The sequence below is a fragment of the Triturus cristatus genome, chromosome 12 (assembly GCF_964204655.1).
Source record: "Triturus cristatus chromosome 12, aTriCri1.1, whole genome shotgun sequence".
Lineage (NCBI taxonomy): Eukaryota > Metazoa > Chordata > Amphibia > Caudata > Salamandridae > Triturus > Triturus cristatus.
The window spans coordinates 298441498-298462278 of record NC_140595.1 but is presented as its reverse complement, the minus strand read 5'-3'; the positions used below and the strand labels follow the sequence as shown (position 1 = coordinate 298462278).

The following is a 20781-nucleotide window of genomic DNA, read 5'->3' as shown; positions in this document are numbered from 1 at the left end:
CAGGCAGCGGCGGCTTAGAAGCAGTGCCTGGCAGCAGCAAGCCCAGGACGGAGTCACATGACTGGGCTGCACTAAATTGGTCACAGACTAGTGCAATTCCCCCATATCCCAAGTCCTAATAGAGAGAATCCAGTGCTGAGGAATAGCAGGACCAGCCCCATAGAAAGTAAAGCACAGTGTCTCTGTGAATACCTGGCAGTGCATTCTAGGATCTGTGGTCCATGGAAGCAAACATAGGGTGTCCAAGATTGAAATGAGAAGCAGGCAGGAACCAAATAGGGACTTTGGATGAGTTTTAGTGGTGATTTCCGGGCTGCAGTTTGTCCATGTACAACTCCCCTCAGAGGTCGTACGATGTAACCCTAACATATTGTCACTTAGGATAATTGCTTATAAAGTGGTGGTGCTTTTGTGGGCCAGTTCTGAGTTTGTCAAAATGTTGCATAAAGGTACTGTGTTTTCTTTTTGTTTTACTATTCCTACTTGCAAATCTTTGAATGCAGGTGTAGACTACGCATGTAAATATATGCATATGGTATTACTATAGTGCAAACCTAGCCATTAGGCAGCTGAGCGCCACCCAGGGTCAAAGACCAGCATAAAGGCAACGAGTGATGGTAGAGGTAGCCGGGTTGTGGACAGATAAAGCATTGTGATGTAGTGTTATTTAAAGACGTGAGTCTTTATCTCTTTCCTAAACTGGAGCGGTGCTGGGCCGAGGAGATATCGTTCCTGATCCTGGGTGCATAGATGCAAAAGGCCTGCTGCCTTGCTTTTCTTTTTAGATCGAGCGCAGCGCATGCGCTGCTCTAGGAGAGGGTCTCTTGAAATCACTACAGACTCGTTCGTGTCCCACGGCCTCCAGCTTGCGGGAGTGAGCAGTGGCGCACATGGTGCCATCTGTTCTTGATCATGTTTCTTTCCCTTTGCTTTCACTTTCCGTGCGTGCACGGCCTCCAGCTTGCGGGAGCGAGCAGGGGCACGCATGGTGCCATCTGTTCTTGATCATGTTTCTTTCTGGTCGCTTTCACTTTCGCAGCCGTGTAAATTTAGCAGTCATATTTCTCTGGTGTTGAGTTTGTGGTTCTGTTCTCCAACAGGGCTTGGCTGCACCAGCCAGAATCTCCCTGTAATAAAAAGGCGTACTGACAATTTAGGCTCACTAACAGTCTGCAGCTAAAGATAATAATAGAAGTGATGGGTACAGGCAGAAAATCGTGCGTTCGACAATTTCATAGTATCACAGGCAGTGCAGACACGAACGGACCGAGCTCCCTGGCTTGCCACTCAAATGTACACATCTCTCCCTGACAGACAAGGCTTTTCTATTTAGGTTTTCAGTATTGTCACACTGGTGGGTGTTGCTTCTAGAGGTATTAGTGCCCTCAGCTACGGCCCTGCGCAATCTTTGCCGTCATTGCATGAGTTCCTAGGAACAGGCGCACGGTTCCAGGACACAAAGGCAACTCCCTGCCTGGTTGTGCAGACAATGCCTGATGGACAGCGCTCTTCGGCCTTCCTTCCTCACTCCCGGGGAGGCGCCTCTACCGGCCGCGGCGTTCTTGCGTCAGTCCCGTTGCATCAGTCTGCGTGGAGCTACCCAAGCCGAGCGGGGCCGCTTTGATGCTTTTGGCACCGTCCTGCGCTTTTCATCACAGAGTCACGCTGGATGTGGATTAGGAACGAGAAAGGTACCAGGGCAGATGTGATGCAGCAGATAGTGCAAGTGCGGCCGCCTATTTCAGCATTACATTTAAATGGGGAGTTGGTCTATTAACCTTGCATCGTTCTGAAACTGAAGGTCACAGGTATGGTGCAAAGATAATTTGTTTAACATACCTGAATGCAGTGGCAGTATACTGAGTACTACAGCGTAGCATCTTTGTGCGTTTTTTTCATATAACAGAAAAAAACTAGTGCTTTAAGAAGCAATTGTCCAACACCTGTAAGGGGCGTCCAAGGACAGGCTCCTTGCAGCGAGGCTGCCTTCAAAGTCATTATGCGCTTTAAAGGCTTATATTAATGTCTCTACCCATTCTTGTGTAACGAAAACCATGTATATACATATATAAATCATTATGCTTTCCTTCCGGGTCTAGAAAGGACTATGGAAAAGAGTAGAAACAAAGAATTCTGACCTAGTTTATAAGGCAGGGCCTGTGAAGTTACTCCACAAACTCATAGACATCAGGCACCCACAAAGACCCCTCCTGTTCCCTGTTTTGTGCACGGAGTACTCTTCTAAACCCGCAGGGCCACGTAGCTGTGTCCAGAGAGCCCTAGTCCGAAATACTATAGGCTGCAACTTGAACAAGAGATGCCCAAAAATTGGTCGCACAAATCTGAGGGTGTGTCTGCATCTCATCCATCTCATAGTCTGTTTGCTGGCTCTGTGGTCAACTTAGCCCCCGAAAGGTGCTTTAATGCTAATGTTCTACATGTTTGCAAGCATTCTACATTTTGAAAAGTGGGGGCAAAGGGCATATAAGTAGTGTGTGCAAGATGGCACAATGCGTTCAAGTGGGGAAGCCACCAGGCCGAAAAGCTAGCAGTTTCTATGCAAGTGAACAGTTCATGCACCGTCCACTAGCAGCTGCAGTTGCATCAGTCAGTAGGTGACCAATTCTCCTATTTTGTGGAGAGCCCAAGTAATAGACTCTCTGATACCCGATATTACTCGCAGATTGTGTTCGGTATCTAAGTTTTCTGGCGAACACCTGCATTCACCATTGTCCAGGAGCGTGCCATAGAATGAATCTCCAAGTCTTCGTATAATAGAGCAAAGGGATGTATACCGATAAGGTACCAGGGCTGTGGTAAGTCTGCATCAACAGACTCGGAGACAATGGCATGAAACAAAATGGCCCCTGCTGAAGTCACCAATTGATCCGGGTTGACTTTCACGCTCATCACCGACAAAGGATTGAATGGGTAAAGTGCTTGTGTCCTCAAGGACAGGAGGTAAGGATGTTTTAGAAAGTGTTGGTGACTTGACTAAACCAGTCCAGCAGTTGTTGGGATGGTGACACACCAGCTTTATAAGATCCTTTCCCTTCTAGACACAGCCACCTTGGCTTACCCCCTACCTTTAACCCCCACCCCATCTGACCATTACAGGAGGCAATTCTGACCCCGCCTAGTTTGACCCTCACAGCAGCTCACTCTGCCTCAGGTCTGCCTGACCCTCACCGGAGTCTGTTTTTCCCCAGGTCTTGCCTCGCCTGACCGTTTTAGAAGCTCGCTTTGTGTATGGCCCTAGGCCTTGCCTGACCTTAACATGAGCCCGCGTTTTGTCTGCCCCTGACCTTGTCTTGCTTGAACCTCACGACAGTTTTCTCGACTGATTCGCTCTCCGCCTACAAAATCTGGTTGAAATCCCTGTTTGGTGTAGACGTCTTACACCTAGCCCGTGACTTTCAATACTTCTCTCATAGACTAAAATACACCTTCTGCCTCACAATGTTACGGCACCGGATGATCACAGCTGGCGTGGGCACCGATTTTGATTAACTCACATCTGTTTACCCCTCCCCCCACCAGAAATGCGCACATACGTCTTCGGCGCTTCACGCTTGTTTCACAGGTGTTAGTTTTAATTTATGAATAAAAAGAAGGATTTCATTTCACAGATTAGGTATTCGTTTTACAATAACATGCTGCTGTGTAGTCAGGGCTCAATAGAAAACATATTGTTGTAGAAACCAACAGCGGTAAAAGCATCCTATGTGTTTGTCAGATCTGGTAATCCAATGTCACTGGTAGTTGATATTTCTTTTATCGACCTCGGAGGGATGAAAAGCTGAATGGCCCATAAGATTTCAAACCTGTGGCCATAGGGTAAAACAAAAAGTCTGGCAAAGCCAATAGGTCTGGCAAAACACTTACAAGGTCCCAAAGGTGAGACCTATTGGCTATGCCAATGCTTGTTTATACTTCTTAGTTTGCAGTCTGATGGTGTCCTTGCTGCTGGTATGACAAGAACCACTAGAGATGGTGAGCTTGTCTTCAAGATAAGGGATGGGGGTGCCGTCATGATGGCTCTGTAAATGATGCAGATGGTTTTGAAGATGGTGCGGGCCCACACAGGGAGTCAAAAGAGGGCCCTGGATGAGATGTGTTGTGTTATGTCATGTAGGATGCCCCTAGAGGGTGCCAGTGTGGAGTATGGGAATGTCGGATGCCCTTAAGGGGTGCCAGTGTGGAGTCTGGGAGGTCATGGAGCAGGGCATTGCCACCATACAGATGCAAGAGTACAAGGGCTTGAAAAGCAGTTCTGAAATCACTTTCCCGAAGAAAGAGTTTCACTATATTACAAGAGAGAGCTGGTTCCAGGCTGTCTTTGTTTTTTTTGGCAATGTGTTCCTTTGAGGGAGAGGTCGGTGTCCAGGGTGAATCCAAGTGACTTGGCACTGGGTGAAAGTTGGGTTTCACGGCTGTTGATATTCATGTCATTGACGCTGGGTTGTACTGTTTCTTGTTGTTTTTGGAAAATAACTGGTTAGGCTGAGCTTCAGGTATGCGCTGGACATCTAAGTCTATATGATTTGCAGGCTGTCTGAAGTCGAGGAACCTTTCAAGTAGAGTTGTGTATCATCGGCGTACTGGTGAGTCTTGAAACAGGTATCTGTATATAGGGCACCATGCAGCTCCATGTAGAGGCTGAAGAAAAAAGAGACCATATGGAGCTCCGCACATGATAGTGATCAGAGTCAAAAAGCCTCCAGCCAATGGGCTGTGTCTTGTCCAAACCAAGTGGTGTGATGCTGGTAATGCACCTGCATATATAGTTCTTGTCTTTTTGTTTTCTGCACCCAGTCTGTTTCAGGCATTTTATGCAAATTCTACCTAGGAGAACATATGAACTTTACTGTTTTATTTTCCTCATTATGTTATGATTACTTCGGCTGCATGAACGAATGCACAAGTTACTCATCATATGTCTTGAGCTATATGCAGTCATAGTTCACTTTGTCCCCACTTTCTTGTAGGATGCACAGTAATGGTGATTCTGGTCAGGGGTTTCTGTGAAGTCCTTTTCGGTCCCTCATCCTCTGTCATTATCTACATAAAAGACACATAAATGATGGCGGAATGCAGAACAAATCAAAACATTCACTCCAGTCAAAAGATCTGGGTTAGATCCATCGTTCTTTTATTGAACAGGCCAACCCAGTTTAGACCTGGCCATATGCAAATCAGTCTTGACCCTGTACCTCATGGGAACAGTCCTACCCGAACTGCCAAGCCAGGGTCTCCCTGGACTGAAAACAAGCATGCTAGGACTGGTTTCGGAGTTTCACCCCTCATCATCCAGGCTAGCTTGAATCCAGTGGCACAGTGAGCTCGGGAGCCACGTCTGGGCATATCCAGTGCACTTGGGCCGAGAAAGCAAAAGACACACAAATGATGGACGGGATGCAGAACAGATCAAAACATTTACCCACAGTCAAGAGATCTGGGTTAAATTCATTGTTATTTTGCTCACCATGCCAACCCAGTTTAGACCCAGCCCATATGCAAATCAGTCTTGACCTTATTCGTCATGGGAACAGTCCAGCCTAAACTGCCAAGCCAGGTTCTCCCTGGACCGTAAACAAGCATCCTAGGAACGGTTTTGGGGTTTCACACCTCATCAGCCAGGCCAGCTTGAATCCAGTGGCACAGTGAGCCCAGAACCCACGTCTGGGCATAACTGGCACACTTAGGGCAAGAAAGCAAAAGACTCACAAAAGATGGACAAAATGCAGAATAAATCAAAACATTCACCCCCAGTCAAGTGATCTGCATTAAATCCATTGTTCTTTTGCTCATTAGGCCAACCCAATTTAGAACCATCCATATTTAAATCACTCTTGACAGTGTCCCTCATGAGAACAGTCCAGCCCAACTGCCAAGTCAGGTCCTCCTTGGACCAGAAACATGCATCCTAGGACCAGTTTTGGGGTTTCTCCCCTCATCTGCCAGGCTAGCTTGAATCCAGTGGCACAGTGAGCCCGGGACCCATGCCTGGGCATACCGGGCGCACTTAGGGCACACAAAGCAACAGGACATTTTAATAACTACTCCTGGGACAGAACAAGTGTTTTTATTTCAATACGGTCCTGCTGAAAAGGTGAGGTCTCCAGACACATAGCCTATGATTGCTGTGTCTGAGATGGAAACTCAGCATTAGTTCTCTTTTTTGAGATATCTGATATTATTGTGCAGTCACACATAGATGGAATCCTTGTGATAGAAGATGCTTAGTGTAATTGACCAAACAAGGACACCATGGTTTATGACATTAGATGACAAGGCCTTTAAACATTTGTTCCTGTCTGTTTTATCTGCATCTAGTTGTACTGTGTGGCGCAGCTGTTGATGGTGGCATGGAAAGTTTGTCATCAGGCAGTCTGGTCTGTTAGTTTAAGGTATATTGACATGAGTAGTCATTTCAAGGTAGTAAAATTACCACTGCCTGTGTTGTTTGCCTTATTTGATAACATTTCCTTCTTCTCTAGCTCCTCCATTTCTTTCCTGGAACAGGACGAGACAGCTGCATTAGGATTTGGGAAATCATTGCCCTCCCTTTTTTCTGCCTTGGACCGAACCCAGAAGAAGGCATGCCGTCTGCTCGTTGACGAGCTCATGATCGAGCTGCAGGTATGTTAAATTCTAGGTTAATTCTGGGGGTGCAGTGGATTGGGGCTAGAAGAAGGCCTACATAACTAGCATACCCGAGGGAAGGTGGTATGGCACTTTTGAGACCTGCAGAGTCACTGTACATAAGGTGGGACTTGTAAAAGCGGGGTTCAACAAGGCTGAGGGGGTACAAGTTACAGTGCTGGTAGAAGTAGTCTGTGATCCTTTAGAGTTTTGAGAAATTGTGGATGGATCAACTATTGATAAATAGGTAAATAGACAAGGTGCAGGTATTTTGCCAGCTGTGAATTGGTCCAGCAATACCTTGAGGGATGGGTGGAGATTCCATGAATTGCGCCAGTGAGATAGGTGTCCAGCAGATTCAGGGCGCATTGAAAAAGATACAGGCTCTGTGCCAGCAGGGCTTGGCCTAGAAGAAACCGGATCAAGAAGGAGAGTTATTTGTACTTTACCATGAACTGTATTCATCAGACACAGGGCTCGCAGGGAGGTACTGATACTGCAATACAGAGGAGCAGAAAGAACCAGACGCTGGGGATGTGTGTGGTTTTGGTTTTCTGCTGACTACAGTGTGATTTTGGAATAGGCAGAAGATCTTATGGGTAGGACACTAATTGTGTTGTAAAAGAACCATAAATGGTGTGGGTGGTTGGGCACAACACAGTGGTATGACTGGAGGTCAATGGAACAGCACCCATGGCACCAAGGACTGGTGGAACATGAGGAGAGGGGAGGACGTTCAGGTACTGCAAAGTACAAACAGGAGGACCTTGTTTAGTGTCTAGAACAAGCTCAGGTACCTGACCAGACTCTTTGATCATACCCTGAACATCAGAGGCAACGAGCCACAAAACGTATCCAAACTAAACAAAGGTTTGTGTGTGAGTCAATGAGGAAATACACAGTCTCATTATTTGGCACAAGGTAGACATGGTCAGGAAATAAACTGAGAACCAATGTAAAATAGACAATTTAATTGACAAACAAAAGAGCTTTTGGGATGCTATCTTCTTTGCCAAGGGATTTTAGGGACAGTGCCCATCTATTTTGGCAGAGTAGTCTCTCGGCAGGCAGGGGATTCCACCTCCTTCTGAAAATGCCTAATTCTCAGAAGTCAAGTCTTAAATTGATCCTCCTACTGGTCTTCTTCTTTTACTTGTTTCACAATGACATATTAAATATATTGTAGGTCTCATCTACACACAGCTTTTAGCTGCCTGTTTTCAAAAGACCTATTGTTCACAATAGCGTTTCTTACAGTGAGCGTTAAGTCAGCCTATCGTATGTCATTGGTTGGTTTTCTTGTCAATCTCATTTGCTTGCTTATGCAATGGCTTTCTTCCCTCTTCTGTTTGTCCCTCTGAAACAGCATAGCTTCTTAACCATTCTTTTTATAATATGACATATTTTTCCACTGCTTGCATTGAAAGAACTATTTTTTCTTTTGATTTGAGCACTCCCTAGAATTGTATGTGTTTTCTTACTCTCCCTTATTTATTTTAACCCACCCTCCATTTGTGTTCCTAATCCTTTTATAATACACCAAGTCAATCGCGCATCCAGCCATGCTAATAATATAGAAAACTAGGGCAGGGACATTACCTACACTACAGAGGAATACAGGAGGTAGTTAAAATCGCCTGGCCACAATATCCAGACATTTCCCAACCGACACATGCTTTAGATATACTACTCACATGCGCGCTGGTCGTAGAATGGTCTCCCTCCTATATAAAGCCATAAAGCAAGACTCCATGCCCCCAACACCGCCCTCCAGGGCAGCCTGGGAGAGGGACCTCAGTACGCAGATAGAAGAGAAGCAGTGGGCATCTATCGGAGCTCTAACACGCACTGTCTCCTGCAATGCCAGATTTAAACTAACACATTATAATTTTTTACACCACACGTACCTGACTCCGGCAAAGTTAAAACGCATCTCCCATGACAGAGATAGCAGATGTCCAAGGTGCGCCACAGAAAATGCAGTCTTTATACATCTTGCATGGAACTGTTTGGTGGTGAGTCAGTTCTGGACGGGGTTCATCGGGTAAGGGAGGTTTCAGGCCTTCCGCTTAGAAAAATTGCAATGCCTACTAGCCCACGTACGGAAGCCCAAAAAACGCAAATTACCCTACAAAATACTGCAATAATGCTAGTACTTGCCAGACGTAGAGTGGCCATTACATGGATGGATCATAGGGTCCCAGAAGTTTCAGTCTGGCTCAAGGACGTTCGGGAATTTGATGAAATGGCGGGAATTGTGCAATACTGGGCTAACAATGGGGAGTGAGTCTGAACACAGTGCATCAGATACTGGGGAGGGCGAGACAGATGAGGAAAACCAACGAGGAAGCGGAAGCCAAGGAGAATAAATGCTAAGTGTAGGACTAATGCTTATATGACCTAAACCATGCTCCGTTCCATAATGTACCATATGTAAGAATGATTCTATACCCCTGCTGTTCTCGTTCGACCTTCAATGCCACAACCTAAGCTAAAAAAAGGAAGATGTCATACGGTATGCTGTACTGATGATGTTTTGTTTTAATTGTAAAATGCAAAATAAAGTTAAAAAAAAAATATAGAAAACAATTAAAACACTATGTTTTCTATACTTTCAAGATTGTTGCCACTAACAGCACGCATCATGACAACGTGGCAAGTAACGTTGCGCAACATGAAGGGGCCATCATGATAGTATATAAAACTATGTTTTTCATACTTTCCAGATAGCCACAGTGTTGTGTTGTCCTGTTACTTCACTCAGTATGGTAGCCATATTGAAATCATAGAGAAAAAAAATTCAAATAGTTTTCTGTATGTTTTGTACGTGTAGTTGCGGCAGTTGCCTTTGCCAATGAGGGTGTACTGTCTATTTAATCTCCCCATCTGTCAGTGCCCCGCAGACTTTGGTGCACTCTCTACCATGTGCAGCAAGGTTTGGCTGCAGGGCCTAGCCTTTGGCCAGACCTAATGCCCTACCTGCTGGTAGCACCAGCCCATGCTGTGCTTGGTCTTGGTTGTGTGCAAAGACCGTTGATCACAGGGTTTGGTCTATGGCCATGCCCAGCAACCAACACGGTGTGGCTGCCAGCACTAGGTCTGGGCTTCAGCTAGTCCAAGTGCCCAACCCAGTATAAGTGGTGAACCTCTGATGCACACATGGGATGCGCATGGGATTGGCCATTGAACCTGGCCTGTGGCCAGGATCAGTGACCAATCTGCCACAGGCTGCCAGTCAGGCTCAGCATCCAGTGGTAGTTGGTGTCCATATCCTTTCATTTTGCACCACTAATTGCTATGTACAGCAGCTAGGCAACCCATGAGGAGTCCACAAGGGAGCTAAACTGCTATACTATCTCTCACCTAAGGCCCACTGCTAGTATAAGTGCAGGTATATATATATAAGTTAATGCTGGAAGCACGGCGACTTGGAAAGCGGAATGACTTGCATAATGACGGTATGCTGTCAGGTCACTATTCGTCCACAGTAGGTAGAGTTTATGGTTGCCACAGAGTTACACCAAATTGACATGCCGAGACTAAGCAAACTCAGACACCCTAATGACTGCTAAAGAGCCACTGTCCCCCCGCCCCAACACTTCTCAAAGGAGAAGGGATCAAGCAATTGATGGTACACTGCCTCAGGTCTCAACTGATCATCTCCACTCTGCTCTGCCTCTGCACGTCATCGGGCAGGTACTGACCCCTGCTCTCTGAGCCTTTCCTCCCACACTAACGATAACACACATCCCACTAATATCAGCCCCACCAGGTTATTTTCCCCAATCCTCCGCTCAGAGCCAAAATCATATATCAGACCCCTTCCCTCACCACATCTAGGTACTTGGGAGACACATACAGTCCACCCCTCGGGTACATCCTTCATTCAAAAGACAAATACAACTAATTCTCTTCTTGGCTCTTTCTGCTTCCATTGTAAGTTTCCTCTCCACCATGCATAAAGCATTACTCCCTCTACAGATGTGAAAGAGGGGAGTGGAAGGCAGTAGGTGTTATGGGTCTATACTTTAAATGCCATAGTTCAGCAATAGAAATAGTCTCTCCGGATCATCATTTCTGCTTGAGTAGTACTTTCACAAAACAGTTTTTAATAGTTGCACGCCATTGTTATTTAAGAGTCATTCGTATTTTGTGAGAAGAAATGAAATCATATTGTGCACCTTTTGATAAATGTACCTCATCACAACACTATTTACTTTCACTTTTGAGTAACCATCCTTTGGGGCAGTTTGTCCCGGATGTTTTGATTTTGATTGATACTCCTCATGATCTTGAATATATCAAAGTGTCATATATATTATACCCAATAGAACATAAATTGAGAGAATATCTTGGATATGCTCACATGCTTACTTGAGGGTCAGTGATACATTCTTGCCTGGTAACATGTCTGTGTTCTTGGTTATAGCCTCTCTTTGTGCAGCTGCCCTCGCGGCACTGGCTGTCAGGGTCCCAGATCATTGATAACGTCTGCGGGGTTACAGAGCACTACTGCAGGCACTTCTTCCGTGCCAGAAACCCAGCCTTCAAGGTGAGAATATCTACTGGTGGACATGGAGTGTAGCTTGGAGAAAAACAGTTTTCTGTGGAAGATATGTATCACTAGGCCCTACCCAGGCATCACATGCAAAACTACAGCTTAAAACTACTGATCTCTTTATAACCTGTAGTCCCATCCACTGAAAATGTTTAGGAACAGCCTGTCATCATACAACAGTACTGACCACCAGTGGAAATCTACTAAAAGCAATGGTGTTTAGCAGTCAGTGGAACCCTCTGAGGAGGAACTGCTGGAACAGACTTGTTTTTTGCATCTGTAGTGTCGTTTTACATGAACATGCAGAAAGCAATACACTCAGTAGAACCGGTGGGCTAGTTCTATCATAATGTAAATTGAGGCAGTCACCAAGGTTGTTAGTAGCAGGCATGTGGCTCAGTTCCCCATAAAAGCAGCAAATAGAACTACAAAACCCAGGGAAATGGGTGGCAAAATGGCAAATGTTAATATCAAGCCAACTGTGATTTATTAAACCTGCACTGCTCATCCCTCACTGTAATGTAAGAATGTGGTTCTCTGGGTTAGATACCTTATCTAGGTTAGGGCATTCCTGTGATCTGAGCTTTCTCTTTTTTCACATTCTAGTTCCTGCTGTCAGAGTGCGAGCGCATGGTGGTGATCGAGTACATTCGAGGGTTCATGCAGAAGAGACTGCAGTGCAAGAACCCTGAGGAGAGGGTTCAAGCAGCCGATCACATGTCTCAGGAGGCGCGACAGTTGGAAGAGCTCTTCTCCAGATTGGTGAGAAGAATATTCGCTGCACATAAGTCTGTGTCTGTCCCGGAAAAATAATTAAGTGTGGCTCATCAAGGAAAGAGATGGCAGGCAGGTAGTTTGAAGCAATGGGGAAGTTAGAAAGATGCCAAACACTGATGTCAGGGCACTGCTCACTGACTTTGAGAGTTTGGGCAGTTAGTCAGTGTCAGTGAAAGAGGTTAAGGAGGCGGTCAATGCAAGTTGGGCTGTAAAACACTTGAAGTTTATTGAAAAAAGTTCACAGCATACAAGCCTGTCAGCGACCCGTATCCAGCAGACCATGGCCAGAACTGCAGTTAGGCTCACAACATAGAGTTTCAAGGAAAATTAAAGGCACACAGTGGTAATGGAATATAAACACAACCTAGGCTATACCACATCACCCCTCCTACAAAATAAGATAACAACCAAAAATAACAATCACTATAAAATGGTGAAAAGACTATCAGATAAAAATAATTAAGTCGAAAGATAAATGAGTAGAGAATTAAATATGCAAGCACTAAGGAACACGTATCAATACATAATTATCAGATTTCCCGGGTATCCCTACTTTCTAACCATTACTCGTGGCTGTAACATTCTCTTCCTTGTGACTGGAAACTGCTGCTTTCTCACACTCCTTCCAATGCTTATGTTCTGCATCCTGCACCTTTTCTCCTTTTTCATATTCCATTTCTTCCCATCATCTAGCATCACACTGTTACTTTTCACCTCAACTACACATTTGGGAACTGACCACCTGGATGTTCCTTTCCTTCCTGAATTACCCACTCTCACACAAACCATATCCCACACCTTGAACCGTCTTCTCAACACCTTTGAGTTTGTCATTATGTCTCTTGAGGTAACTGCTTTGTCTTGGCCACACACCCTCATTCGTACATTCCTCATCCGTTTCATGAAAAGAAGTAATACCCCTTCATCCAGATGATGCCCCTCAAAAGATAAATCATAGTTTCCTTCATTAACGAGTGTGGCATTGTCCTAAAATTCCACAACCATCTTTTTACCTCCTCTTTCCAGTCTAAACCACTCTGCACAGATAGTTGCACACATTCCTCCAACATTGTCAAAAACACTCAAGCAGATGGTACTAGGCAGTCCCATATTGCTTAATGCCATGTTCCTTCAGGTATCTCTTGAATTCTTGTGAAACAAAGTGAGGTCTGTTTTTCCTAATAGTCTTCTCTGGGCAATGGGCAGCTCTCCCTCCTAAAAATGTATTTGTGCCAATTTTAGTTAGATGACTTCTTTCAAAAATTCAACCTCTGGCCATGTAGAATAATTGTTAAACAACAAATTGGAATACTTTCCTTCAAAACCTTGACTACAGAAAGGACCACATATGTCCAGCCCTACCTTTAAAAACAAAAAAACAAAGTTGGGGAGTGAAGAGGTAGCGCTCCAAGAGCATAAGAGGTGGATACGTCCTCCTCTAGTCAATATATGTTAAACAAAGGGATCCACTATTATAAACATGGAAAAAATGGATAAAAGTGTCCCTCCAGAATTTGAGTGTCTCCTACGTTCAGGGAAAGCACACAGCTTTATTAAAATACCCCTCACCCACCAAAAGTCCTCTTGTATTTTTTAATTGTTTGTCCTGTTGCTCACTTGTGATTTCTTCATGCAGTTCCCTAAACTTGCATATGGATCCTAGCATGCACTACACGCTACATATTGTTTAATTGACTCTCCTGGTAGTTGCACAAGTAAAAACAATTTCTTTCTCTCGAATACCATGCTGATTTTTGTCAAAGTTCCCCTCTAAGGCTCTTAAAGCATCTACACACTTGTGATTTGATTCTTCCTTCATGTCTGTGTGTCCTCATACCCTTCTGCCTCCTGGCCAGAAAGAGGTAACATTTTCAAGATTCTTCTGAACTGAACTCCTAAACTATGTTCCAGCATGTCCAACTTTTTTTTTGCCAATATATGAAAGCCCCCACCACCTCTAGGTAGATTTCAAACACTTCCTCCCACTCCATCACTAGTTCACCCACACTCTGTAGAAATGTACAATACCCCAAAAATGCCAAAATGTACATTTATACTTTGCATATTGCTCTTACGGTTTCATCAGTTTCAAAATAATATTCTAAAATAATGAAAGTTGTCACCCTTGTCTTCCCGGGTCCTGCAGCATACATAACACAACTAACTAAAATGTAAAAAAGCTGTCATCATTGTAAGTGGGAAGAAGTTTTTTTTTCCTTTTTAAAGTAAAGAGCAGGCACATTTCCTCAATCAAAACTCAAAAACACTGATAGATACACAGTTAGAGCAGGCACATTTCCTCAATCAAAACGCAAAAACACTGATAGATACACGGTTAGACAGAGACTAAGTGTTTTTTCCAAGGATGGCAAGACCTCTTTCTGTTTGTCAGCTGTCTTTATCATCCTCGGAGTCTTGTAAGTCTTCTTTCTGTGTTTATACTTTCCCTTCCCTTGCCCTTGAGGACATCAAGCCCACCTTTTATGTTCACCAAGGATGGGACTGGATTGCACATCTGCTGAGATTGTCTCAATTCTTGTGCTTAGCAGCAGTGTAGGTTCCCAGAGGTAGGATTAGGCCATCGCCGGTATGTGAGTGATTTAGGCAGCAGGTGCAGTAACTGTGTCAGCAGTTTATCCTTCTGCACTTAGTACACTGTCTCACCACACACCGGCAATCTCAAGAGAGTAGGATGAGCCGAGACTGTAGCTGAGAACTCAGTCAGTGCACATTTGAATGTAAAATACAGTAATGTGGTGAAGATCAAAAGCCACTAAAGTTGGTTTGCCAGAACACGTTATGTAAGTACACAACATTCTCACTTGAACCAACATGGTTTGGTCCTTCTGCCTGTCGCCAGTAGTCAAAAGGCTGAGATGACCATTACCCTTCCTGCATAATGGTGGCCAGTGTAAACTGTCAGGCTGGATCAGTCTTGAGGTTGCAGCGGGAAACTCATTACCAAAGTTGCATAGTGTTCGCACACTGGGAATGTAAAACACATGAAGTTAACTGAAGAAAGTAAACAGCATTCAACCCTGGAAGTGACCAGGATTCAAGTAACCCCAGTCAGAACCTCAGTTAGAATCACAACAACATAAATTTCCAAGGATCCTTAAAAGCACACAGTGGTAATAGAATGCAAACGCAATCTAGGCTATAACAGGACGTTGAGAAAAGGAGTCAGGGAGAGGTTAGGGGAATTGTCAGTGCTAGAGAGAAGTTTCAAGGAGGTTGTCAGTTCTAGGGATAAGGCAGAGCTGCTAGTCAAATTAGGTGGGAGATGGCAATTGCCTTGGTCAGTCTTGGCAAGAAGGGATAGGCTGCTGGTAAAGTATTAGGGAAACAGCGGCCGATGAAGGCTCCTGAGGACCAGAAGTAAGAGATGTTAGTCAATGCCAGGAAGAGAAGCTACGGACTTTTCCGAAACACAGAGGTCATTCTGATTGGTCAGTACTAGAGACAGAGATTAAGGCAGTTGAGCAGCGCCAGGAACTGACACAAGGAGCTAGCCAGAGACAAAGTGAAAAGAGATCGGGTTGTTGGTAAGGGAAGACTCCAGTGTTGCCCATCTATGACTGCAAAATGTTTCGCCTTGGGACGGGAGGTATGGGTGGCATAATAGTACTAAGAATTGGGATCATGGTGGCTAGTTATTGTTGATGGCACAGCATTTACTCTCTTTCTCTCTTACCTTATTAGGGACTCCCACAAACCGAGCAGTGCAGCAGTGTCATTCTGGGCATTCAGGAACTCCTCCGTCTACAAGATCCTAACCTGCTCAGCCTGGAGGTCTCTGGGTTCACTGCCAAGTATCCGGATATCAGGTATCCATCCTTGTTCCCTCCGTTCACTTGTGCCCAATGACACCAGGAATACCCATCTTTACTTGTCGTGCTGCTTCCTTCTAACTCTTATACTCTACCCTTCCTCCTCCTTTTAGATGTGTAGTTCAGCAGCCCCTTTAACATATTCCTTCCTACTGTCTACTCTCTTACCCACTTTGGATGGAGAGTGTGGTCAATATAAAGAAAACACTTTGAAAGGCTAGCAAGGGGGTGAGAGGGTGTTGGGGAGAGAGGGAGTGTTAGAGCCAGTTAAATGCCAAGAATCCTGTCTAGTGACTTAGCGGACTAATGAGTCCACTGTAGGGGCCTGTGCTCCACCTCGTGGTGATACGTTCACATCTCCGGTGGGCCCACTCAGACTTTCATCCTCACATATGTTATTCAGCACCAAGATGCCCTTCAGGGTGAACGTGCGCTTTACAAATACACATTGTTATCTTGATTTTGTTTTTTCTGTGCAATCTATGTGTCAAGGATACCCCCAGGCTTTTGTGCAGACCATTCCACCTTTCAGCATCTATTCTGTACACTTTTTCTTTTTTCGTTGCAGCGACGACCACATCTCTGCCCTGCTGGAGTTTCGAGGAGACGTGTCCCGAGACGTGCGCAACCTTGTACTTGAGATGATGCAGCAGAATCCACGCTCGCCACCTGTGCACTACCAGCCAATCTTCACCCATATTCTGGTGCCTGCCCCACTCCTATCATCTTGTCTACGCTCGGGAAAGTGTGCCTGACAATCCATGTCTACCAAACGCAACCCTGCTATTTGTCACGTTACTAACCTAGACATGTCATTCCTATTCAACATACTGCTGGCAAAGCTCTGTGAACCACTGCCACAGTTTTATATTTGTCAGACATGACAGCAATCTAGGCCCACAAGCACTCCCACTCATAGGCTGTGCATCTGCCAGCACTGCTGCTATCCCACCACAACCACCACGTCAAGATAGTCATACCACATCCTCTTTATCCATTTCACTGAAAAGTCTCTCTCTGCTTGATTCATGGGTTTGCCTCTATAATCGGTCAGTGGGGTCCGCTGTAAACCTGGTTGTTTCTCTGAGGTGCCTCTCATTGTTTTGTCACTGTGGTGTCTTGCTTTAATATGGCACCTTTTTGCCTGTCTCTTTCCAATCTAGATCAGTATCCTTATTCCATGAAAGTCTTTCTTCAGTCCCGCTGTGGGGTCTCTGACTTGTCCGGTTGTCTTTTTGAGGGCACTCTCTATCGCTGTGATCTCTTGCTATAGCAATTGTTTCGATTCCTCTCCCTGATTTATGAATGTATTTCTTCAACCCTGAGCTCGCTCTCTGTCTGGGATCTTTCTTATGTCTATCTTAATCTCTCTGATGTCTTGTCCTTCTTCACAGTGCCTCTTCATTAGGGACACATGTTACTGCTTGACATCTCCCTCTTTCTTTCCTATGGGCAGTCTTCCTTAGAAGTGGATCTTCCAGAGCCTTTCTCTGATTCAGCTGTCTTTAAAGCCTGACCGTGTTTCTCAGGATTTTTTCATACTTGATCTTCTGGTTGGTATTCAGCCAAATAAGAGACAAAATGTTTCAGGTTGTGGTGTAATCTAAGCAAGATGGTGTGTTACTGAGGTTTCAGTGCAGTCCCTGAAAGGAAAGGAGTTAAACATATTTGGCTGAAGTGACTGAACAATGGGACCTCAACGAGGCTGGGGTGTAGTCACTGATAGATGAGGAGTGGCAAAGGTTAGGAAGCATTCCTAAGAGGAATTTTGTCTTCAAAGATCGCGTCCTTCAGCTTGGAGTGTTGTCACTGATGCCACTAAGAAACTTTACATCCCTCAGGTTAAAATTTGTTCAGCAAGAGAACAGGTGCCCCTTGGGTTAAAGTGTAGCTACTGAGAGGCCAAAGTTCCCACTGGTTGGAGTTTGAGTACTGAGAAACTAGGTGCTGCTTAGTGGAATTGAGTTCTCAGGTTTGAGTTCAGCCACAGAGAGATGACATACCATTTAGGCTGAAGTGCAGTCACTGAGGGAATAGCGCCCCTTAGGCTGAGCATTTAATGAAAGCCAATGCAGTCTTTGAGATGTAAATATCTCTCCGATAGCAGTCTTTGAGAAACCCGGTGTTGCCATTATTGTAGTATAGTCCAGTATCCTTGAGGCTGGAGAAATTATTGAGAAACTAGATGTGGTGCCCACCAGGTTGCACCATAGTTGTGGAGCAGCTCAAGTTGAGAAATACAAGTGTTCTTGTAAGGATGCAGTCCGTGAGAAGAAACAGTGGTTCTCAGATGAATACTGAGCCATTGATGGACAGTGTTAATATCAAATCATTAAGCAGTCACTAAGAGGCAAGGTGGCCCTTATAATAGACCACTGAAAGAGAGAGTGGTCCTCAGATAAGAACATATTCACTAAAATATAGCGTGGCCCTCAAATAGGGGGCAGTTCCTTAGAGATGAATGGCTTTGATGTTGGGGAATATTGTAGAGAAACTTAGGACCTTCATATTGGTAGCCATCTTGAGAGATGGTGTTATTCATGTTGGTGATGATGCCTGAGAGATTGTTGTCCTTTGAGTGTGAAGCCTTCCCTGAGACCAGTGCTGTATATTTTGAGGAGTCTTGCCTGAGCGGTGGTAGATGTTTTGTTGTGGGTCGTTTCATAGATGAATGCCTTTCCTGTGTTCCATCCTTGACAGACAGTGCCCCTCATGCTGGTGACCGCTGCAAAGAGATAAATACCCTTCCTTTTAGCATTCATCTGACGCACCTAATAAACGACAGCCCCTTATTGCGAGGTCATCACTGAGAAGTATAGGGGGGTGGGGGGTCCTCGGATCAGAATGAATTTATTGTTATGGTGACCCTTATATTCGGGCCATGAATGAAAGGTTTGGTCCCCCACATGTTGAGGGTCGTCACAGAGACGGGGGTGCCCCTGAGATCATAGGAATATTTACAAGAGATGCTCTAACTCTTCTCACATCCAAATTCCTATTTTGTGTACTGTCTGGAAAAGCCACTCTCTTTCAATGTGATATCAGTGCAAAGCATCTCAAATTTATAAGCCCTATGGGCTGTGGTTATGTGCACTTTATCATTACATTTGTGCTGCTTCCCTGTTTTTTTCCTGCTGCCTCCACCACCCTCTGAATTCCTAGGATGGTTGTATGTGATTTAACAGAACAATTATTTCATGGAATACCATTACTGAGAAACAAAATTCACTTACTGTTGAACAGAAATTAACAGAGTGTATTGCATTTACTATTTCATACAAAACAATTCATAGAATGTATCTTTTTCCGAAATTGGTTTTTACATGCTTATTGTTGAAGGTGTGAATGCAATGGTTGCAGATCTTTCTTTCAAAAACATTTTTGTTGGAGGTATTTATTTCAGTGGTTTACTTCAGTGATCATTATTTCAGATTTAATTCTTTTTCATTGTCAAGCAATTATTTTGGATGCTTTTTTGTTGTTTTTTTGCTGACCCCTCATTACTCCTAAACACCATTCAATTCCTGAGCTTCTCACAACCTCTAAACATCGTCCATACCTATCCTCTAAAGTTCCCTTTTCGTGCCTAAACTCCACTCATCTCTGATCATCAAACTCCACGCATCCCTGAACCCTAAAAGCCCTTTCTATCCCTAACTCCACCCATACATGAACCATAAAACCTCACTACCCCTAAACCTCAACCTTTCCACCCACCCCTGAGCCCTAAAAAGCCCCACTTCCCATAAACTCCAACCATCCCTAAACACTTTAAACCCCTCATTACCTCTGACCTCAACCCCTCCCTGAACCCTAAAAAGCTCATATGCTCATATTACCCCTAAACACCACCCATCCCTGACCCCTAAAAATCCTCACCACACCTAACCTCTACCCTGTTAGAACCATACAAACTCCTTTCTACATCTAAATTTCGCCCTTCCCCGAACACTTAAAACACCTCATCCCCCAAAACTACACCTATTCTTAAACACTAAAACTCTTTTTGCCCATGAACTCCACCCATCCCTTACCCCTAAAGACACCTCACCACCCCTAAACTCCACCCATTCATGAACCCTAAAAACCCTTCACAACCACTAAACTCTTCTCATCTCTCAAACTTAAAAACCATCACCAGCCCTGAACTCCATCCATTCCTGAACCATAAAAACCTTTTTGTACGTGTGACCTCTACCCATGCCTGACCTTTAAGAGACCCTCCTCACACCTAAACCCCACCCATCCCTAAACCCCAAAACCTGCCAGTACCCCTAAACTCCACCCACGTTTAATCCAATTTTTGATTTTTCCTTAGACTTATCTTTTCCTTTAGAATGTTTCCTTTAACTTTAGATTTTTTTGTATTTCATTAAAATTGTCTTGCCTTCAAATTGACTTTTTCGTGATTTGGTTACCTCCAATGTGTTCTCTCAGTTTTCATTTTCCCATTCATTCACATATATCATCTGTGGGCCAGGTATAAATATGCTGAATGTTCTTATGCGTACACACACAGCAGATTTTCCTTATGGTGTGCAGCTAAAATGACAGCCAAATGAGAACCAAAGTAACCTAACCACATTGGGGGATTACTTATTTGAGCAAAAAAGCACATGGACTGTACAAAAATAAATGACTTATCTGTAGCATAGCAATGGTCTTGAGCTGTTTATCAGTGCCTGTTGAGCCTGCGGCCTACCTATTGGCAAGGTACACTGGTGCAATATTTCTACAATCTGCTGGGATTTGTTTATAATGTATAGACTCTGCAAGTCAAAGAAGCCCATTATAAATCCCTTTGTCACTGTTGAGCTCTAAATAGCCAATTTAGTTGAGTACTGCAATTATCGTAAGTGATATCACTAAACCATTACGAGTTTTAGCCAGTGGAATTGTCAATAACCGTGGGAATTGATGTTTGTGCACAAATTACTGCAAATGACTCTCATTCCTGGCACAATTCTACAT

General features: G+C 44.4%; 1 protein-coding gene across 1 annotated transcript in view; it reads left to right on the top strand.

Annotated features, from left to right (window-relative positions):
- The window catches only part of EXOC3L1 (exocyst complex component 3 like 1), a 146609-nt gene extending 126145 nt beyond the window's left edge, over positions 1-20464 (top strand). The window contains exons 9-13 of the mRNA XM_085637445.1: positions 6501-6642; positions 11075-11197; positions 11810-11965; positions 15683-15807; positions 16379-20464. Of these exons, the coding sequence (XP_085493571.1) occupies positions 6501-6642; positions 11075-11197; positions 11810-11965; positions 15683-15807; positions 16379-16565 (733 nt within the window). The 3' untranslated portion in view covers positions 16566-20464. The remainder of the gene's footprint in view (positions 1-6500; positions 6643-11074; positions 11198-11809; positions 11966-15682; positions 15808-16378) is intronic.
- The last annotated feature ends 317 nt before the right edge of the window (positions 20465-20781 follow it).